We start from the raw sequence: 7,034 nt of genomic DNA, 5'->3' as shown, positions 1-7,034 counted from the left end.
TTTTTATGTTCTGCTTCAGTATTGCTCAGTCACGATCGATCAGGCGAAGTTCTGGTTCCCTCGATTGAGATGTTTTTGAATGTGAGCAATTGTTCTCACCACGAAGTTACATCTCACAAGCAATCGATTGACGCAAGATCAGGCAAGAATAGAGGAGGAGCACTCTACTGCCGATTATGTGACAAAAGTCTCTTTTCAATTCACTACTTGATGTATCCGTTCCCATTGCTGGAGTTCGGCGGCAACATGATCATAAGATGAGTTGCTTTTAAGATGAGTTGCTTCTTGGCGAATTTATCTTTATAATTTACTTTAACTTACGCTAGTTCACTAGTAAACTCAGAGTTTATAGACTTTTGACCACGTCTGGAGTAAACCTCTTGTTCTGGTTTTGGTTCAAAATCAGCCTTTCAAATAAATTTCATCATCTTAAGTTATGCAACCTTTAATTTGACAGATTCAGTCTCCGAGTATTGGGAAATAACGCGGCAAACTCAAGAGTTAGGATTTCATTTTTAAGAAAATTATGCACAAATAGTTCGCGCACATTATTTCAAAAATATTTCTTAATATGTGAACGTAACTAAACGCAATTGACACTAATAAGTTTTTTAAAAACATATTCAGTGAAATCGATAGAACCGTTTTAAAGTTATCAAAGGTTGCTACTGTCTCAAGTTTTGGACTCAAACTCTTTATTTAGAAGTTAGAAATCTAAGTAAAAAAGGAGAGAATTTTTCAATGTTACCCCAATGAAAACTTAAATTCGATGCAAACTTCGATTTGCCTTTAACTTTAATCCGATAAAACTTAACACGAATAGAAGTTTCATATCAAAAAAATAAATGCAAAAATTTTTTTACGTTTAAAAAAAATAAGCAAGAAAATTATCATGTCAATAATTAATCCCTTTTTGAAATGTTGTTTGCTTTTTTTTTGAGAAAAGCCTTGAATTAAAATGTAACTTAATACGAACTGATAAAAAGTAAACTTGAGACTTAAAAAAACAATTTTGCTCCTGTTAATACGGAATTAATTGAAAAAGCTGTGTTTTAAAAGAGAAAACTTTTTCAGTGTTGTCATTACTAGCTCTGGCTTTGCCTTCTAATTCTAAGATATGTAAAAAAAACTAAAAGAAAAGCATAGCGTAAAAACCTTTAGCAAAGAGTCATGTGTGAAGACCATTTTTAAAGTTCGTTTGTTTTATGCAACTAAACCATGACTTCGACAACCGATTTACCTTTACCCAATTCTTTATGCGATGAAAACGAAGCTATCTCACGTGAATCGTTGTATGAGTATAAACCAAAGCTAAAGAGACAGGTAGGTCTTCTGGGTTGTATATCTTTAATTGTTGGCACAATGATCGGAAGTGGCATATTTGCCTCTACAAGTGCAGTGTTCATAAACTCAGAAAGCACTGGTATTGCATTAATAGTCTGGAGTGCTTCAGGTGTTCTCGTTGCGATGATATCTTTATGCTATGTAGAGCTGGGGACGATGATACCACTATCAGGTGGAGAATATAGCTATTACTTGGAAGCCTACGGAGAGTTAGCAGCTTTCATCTTTTCTTATGCATCAACTTTGTTTCTAAGGCCAACATCTTTGGCCGCAATTTTGTTAGCAAGTGGAAACTACATGGTTGAACCATTTTTTGCTTACGGCTGCAATCCCGAGGAAAAGAACATCGTTTCAAAAATTCTTGCCGCATTTTTTTTAGGTGGGGTTAATTTTATTGCCGTTTATTTTTTCCAAAGTGTTAAACTTTTTGCTCATCTAAAATTAAAATGATTTTTTAAATTTACTTTTAACTTTTCTGTTTATACATTTCATCATCTGTAAGGCGCTTTGGTAAAGGTTTATTCAGGCACGCATAAAGTGCTTAGGTGTTACGAATTACTCAGGTGAAAAAATTAAACGTTCAATTTGTAGCGTTTAAAGGAGCCTACGGTTAATATGTCCCTAAGAAAACCCAGATTTTAACGGAGCCAAAGGGTCAAAAAATTTTGAGGAGCGGGGTGTCACTGAAATAATGAGAACAAGGAATTAATATTAACAAGTTGAAAAATGAAAAAGATGTAATATTCATATCTGTCCGGTCATGCAAAATAACTCCGTAATTAATTCTGAGTTGTTTTAAATTAAGTCAGATTTAAAATGATTTTTTTTTTATTAACATGCCCAGAGTAAAGCATAAAAGGGTACAAGCTGTAAAGTTTTTATCAATATGAGCTAAATAACTTTTGATAAATCATTTTTCAGGTGTAATTGTATTTGTAAATTGCATAAGTGTTAAATGGGCAACAAACATTCAAGTTCTCTTTACTGGTGCAAAGTTACTTGCAATAACCATTCTTGTCATTACTGGTCTTGTAAGATTGGGTCAAGGTATAATTTGTTCAATTTGATGAAGTTTTTAATTTTAAAGTTTAAAAATAATAAAAACAATGTAAATGAATGTTTATATTAAATTCTAGGATTCAATAGTGAGTTTCAAAATGCCTTTAATGTAACAACCATAAGTGCTTCAAAATTAGGCTATGCATTCTATGGAGGTTTATGGGCATATGATGGTTGGAATAATCTTAACTTTGTAACAGAGGAGTTAAAAAATCCTATTCGTGATCTCCCACTAGCAATAATTATTGGAATTCCATTAGTTACTGCATGCTATGTGCTAATAAATATAGCTTATCTTACTGTATTGACATCAGCAGAAATTGCAACTTCTGATGCTGTAGCTGTTGTATGTTTTTATTCACCTAAATATATTTTAAGTTTTGGCTTTGCATTGTTTTTTTTAATATTAGAATGTATGAGGAAATAAAGTTTGTTTATCTTACAATTGTTTATCTTACAATTTTGTAGACATTGGCAAACAGAGTATATGGGAACTATGCATTTCTTATTCCCATTTTTGTTGCTTTTTCAACATTTGGATCTGCTAATGGCACAGCTTTTACCAGTGGAAGGTAGGCATCTTATTTATTGTGCAGAAAGTACAAACCTTTATAATGCTTCAAAAATATGTATAATTTTAAATATCAGCACAAGGTAAGTTTCCATCTTTTAAAAATTTTTTTGTTAAAAACGTTCTTTAATTTAGATTAGCTTTTGTTGCTGCTAGAGAAAGACATTTACCAAAATTATTAGCTATGGTTCATTATAACCAACAAACACCCATACCAGCGCTTATATTTACAGTAAGTATAGTCTGGACCTTTAACACATGGATCAGATTGCATTTTTATTTATTTTGATTTTTCTGCAACTTGAGACTAAGAATATCAAATAGTTTTATATGGAGAAAAAGAAAAAGAAAAAGAAGAAAAAGGATCTGTTTGGAGAAATAGCTATATCTCCAATATAGAATCTTTTTTATAAGTTTTTTTTTTCTTTGCAGTTAAGATAATTAAATTATGTTTATCAAATTAAAGTTTTGAAAAATACTTATCATTAATGGTAAAACTAATGCTTGTTGCACTTTTTCCTTATGTTTATCTTGCTCAGTGTGTATTGGCTTGGTTATGGATAATCCCAGAGTCCTCCAGTTTTAATACTCTAATAAACTATTTCAACTTTGCTGCATGGATGTTTTATGGATTGACAATTATCTCACTTTTTTGGATGAGACTCAAGAAGCCTGATGCAAAAAGACCATTTAAGGTAAGTAAAATTAAGTTGTCTTGTTTTCTCATCAACTTTTATTATCTATTTGTTGTTTACAACATCTCTATAAGGAAATCTTCTTGTTCAACACAACATTGAAGTTGTTAAGTAATGTTAAATTATAGCAGATTTTCTCAAAATCAGATATTTCAATAAAAGCAAGTTTTCTTATGAAAGAATATTGCAAGCACAAAATGTCCTTATACTAATAGAGAGTTTGTAAAGTGAAATTTTTAAAGTTTTCTTTCTATATTAGATTTAAAAAAATTCTTTACTTCAGAGGTTACATACCAAACTGAATAATGTATATCTTAAATTCATGCTAAATATTCTAAAAACCTGTGTAGCTTTTAGTCTAAAATTGGATGGTTCAACAAACATTCAAGATAAACTTCAAATTGCAGTATTTGCTTGTTACGTCATTTCAGAAGTAATCATAAAAGATTACTTCTAATATGATATATTCTGATCAGGCATAATTAGGCTTGAATTGGGCAAAATGTTAAACTTCAAAGATTTAATTTTTATAGCCTGAGCTCCCACTGTTAAGGTTTTTGACTTAAAGCTGATTCCAGGAACTTTCCTTAAGAGTTATCTTGGATTAAAAAAGTTAGATTTTTTAATATGAGCTGTGATGCATTTCAAATTATATTTAGTATATTGTATATATATTATACATAATATATTATATATAACATTATATATATATATACACACACACATATGTATATGTATATGTATATATATATATATATATATATATATATATATATATATATATATATATATATATATATATATATATATATATATATATATATATATATATATATATATTATAATGTAATATAATATATTAGTATTGAAAGTAAACATTTAAAAAAGTTTAAAGAATGGTTTTTGTTTGAAAAACTTTCTGATATATTGGGAAGTAAGAGAAATCCACAAGCTTGGCTATGATTTATAAAATTTTACTCTTTGTTTTATTAATATTAAATAAGTTTGTTTTCAGAAAAACTTTCTGGTCAAATTAGTAATCAAATTCAGCTATTGAAGTTGATTAGTCTAGTCATGTCTATTATATACAAATCTATATAAGTGTGATTTATTCTTTGCGTTTTATCTTGGTAATAGATTTTCATTGGCGTTCCAGTTATAGTGTTACTGTGTTCTGTATACCTTGTGGCTGCACCATATTATGAAAATCCTAAGGAGTCAACATATTGTCTCCTGGTTGTTTTATCTGGGGTACCTGTCTATTTTGCATTTGTTAAATATCAGATTGTGCCACAAGCAATCATGAACTTGTTCGGTAACTATATTGTTTTAATTGCTAAATCCAAATCTGCTAATATTGCTTTTATTATGTTAAATATTTATGTAAGTAAAAGAAGCAACACCTGCATTTCTAAATAAAATTTGTCTGTTTTAAAAATTATTCATAAAAATTTAACGAGCTGATTAACAAAAGTTGCTTTTTTCTTTTTATTATAGATAAATTCACAAATAAAGTTCAAATATTAGCAAATCTTTATTTACCGTACATTGCCGATGAGTTCGAAGAACAAAAAAATACAGCGGTAACAGTGATTTGATGGCGTAGATCAGTCGTGATCAGAGTTAGCATGATAAATTGATCCAAATTCAATCCAAGCATATTTCAAAACAAAACCAAGTTGCACTTTTAAAAAAGAAGCATACACTTCTTTTGTATATATATGTATAGATTTTTTGAAGCAAGTTTTCACAAAAAGTATTCGAAAAAATCGAATCTTAGAGTTGTTGATGTTGTTAAGTAAAGCGTCATATTTAAGATGGCTTTTAAACATCTTACTCGAGATCGTTTATAGCTGTTTTAAAATCTGCAATGCTTTAAGGTAAGGGGCATCATTCAAGATCAAGCTTAAGTTGATATCTCTATACGATCTTTTAAAAAGCAGTTTAAGAGTTGTCTTACGTCATTCTGCTATCACTAAAAACTAAAAATAAAAAAATTTAAAACGTTACCTAAACAAAAAATTTCTGGATGTTTTGATTTAAAGATTGATAAAAGCTTTAACCCCTTTTGCAACTGTTGTTTCTGCTAAAAATTGTAACTAACTTGACTAAAAAAAACGTGGCTAAATTTAGTCGACTAACATTTCAGTCAAACTAAATTTAGTCGACTGATATTTTAAATGTTTAGTCTAACTAAAATCAATCGACTACATTTTTAGTATAGCTAAAGATAGTCGACTGACATTGTAGCGTAACTAATATTAGTCAACTAACTTTTTAGTCTAACTAAATTTAGTCGACTAAATTTTTAATTTACGAAAAAAATATTGTTACTGTCACCAGTGCCGGTTTTAGCACTACCAGCGCCCTGGGCGAGATTTCTACGGCGCCCCTTGCTCAATTGAACCCCATACAAAAAAAGGCTAAATTTCGCCCCTTTATATTCGGCGCCCTGGGCCATCGCCCAACCAGGTCCTACCCTAACGTCGCTACTTTTTTAAAAAATAAAAAATACCTTTTTAAAATCATGTTATGCGTTATTTGTGAAGTGATTTGAGCGCTATGTTTTTAAATACAAATTGCTGTAAATTACAATTTTTATTTGCGGGGCATCTATTTCTAGCCTCGGTATAAAATATCAACTGTTTTTGACGAAGTTGTTCTGCTAACAAACCAATTTTTATTTAATTCAATAAAAAAAATTTTGGAGCAATACTAGGTACAAACAAAACATTTTTATTACCTAATTGTCACAAATTATATTAAGTATTTTAAATTTCTTAAAAACAATAAATATTGATGAATATCTTTATATTGATTTATTTGTCATAATTCATATCATGTTCATATAATTTAATGCCATAGTTTATTCAGTTTTTTTAGCACTAAATCTTGTTTCAGTCGACTAAATTTAGTTACACTAAAAAGTTAGTCGACTAATTTTAGTTACGCTAAAATGTTAGTAGACTAAATTTAGTTAAACTAAAAAGTTAGTCGGTTAATTTTAGACTAAAAGTAACCTTAACTCCCACCCCTAAGGGTTAATGTTATGTTATGTTATGTTATGTTATGTTATGTTATGTTATGTTATGTTATGTTATGTTATGTTATGTTATGTTATGTTATGTTATGTTATGTTATGTTATGTTAATGTTATGTTAATGTTATGTTAATGTTATGTTAATCCTAAGATATTGAAACTGATGATGAAGGTGAAGATGATGGAAATAACTTTAAAAAAACTTTTGTAAGCAATCCAGATCGATTGCTTTCACAGGAAGAATTAGTGTTATAAATTGAAGAGGCTGAAAATTTAATTGAGTTTGCTCGGCAGTGGAAGAAGAGAGAAGAGCAGACTAATATTC

At 29.5% G+C, this 7,034-nt stretch overlaps 1 protein-coding gene across 1 annotated transcript; it reads left to right on the top strand.

Annotated features, from left to right (window-relative positions):
- The first annotated feature begins 993 nt into the window (after positions 1-993).
- On the top strand, positions 994-5,440 carry LOC145193390 (b(0,+)-type amino acid transporter 1-like). The gene is made up of 8 exons (XM_090099369.1): positions 994-1,723; positions 2,266-2,391; positions 2,481-2,749; positions 2,872-2,975; positions 3,110-3,206; positions 3,514-3,669; positions 4,807-4,984; positions 5,167-5,440. Exons 1-8 carry the CDS (start codon positions 1,219-1,221, stop codon positions 5,265-5,267), a joined length of 1,536 nt encoding a protein of 511 aa, XP_089955495.1. The 5' UTR covers positions 994-1,218; the 3' UTR covers positions 5,268-5,440.
- The last annotated feature ends 1,594 nt before the right edge of the window (positions 5,441-7,034 follow it).

This window comes from Hydra viridissima, unplaced genomic scaffold (assembly GCF_058129835.1).
Source record: "Hydra viridissima isolate aposymbiotic clone 2 unplaced genomic scaffold, HvirCarnegie_v1 scaffold_10, whole genome shotgun sequence".
NCBI lineage: Eukaryota > Metazoa > Cnidaria > Hydrozoa > Anthoathecata > Hydridae > Hydra > Hydra viridissima.
Note: the sequence above shows the minus strand (reverse complement) of the source record. Positions and strands in the feature narration are given on the sequence as shown.

Coding starts and splice junctions, on each gene's coding strand:
- LOC145193390 (XM_090099369.1), top strand. CDS start 1,219: ATGACTTCGACAACCGATTTACCTTTACCCAATTCTTTATGCGATGAA. Junction 1,724..2,265: donor TCTTGCCGCATTTTTTTTAG/GTGGGGTTAATT, acceptor ATCATTTTTCAG/GTGTAATTGTATTTGTAAAT. Junction 2,392..2,480: donor TCTTGTAAGATTGGGTCAAG/GTATAATTTGTT, acceptor ATTAAATTCTAG/GATTCAATAGTGAGTTTCAA.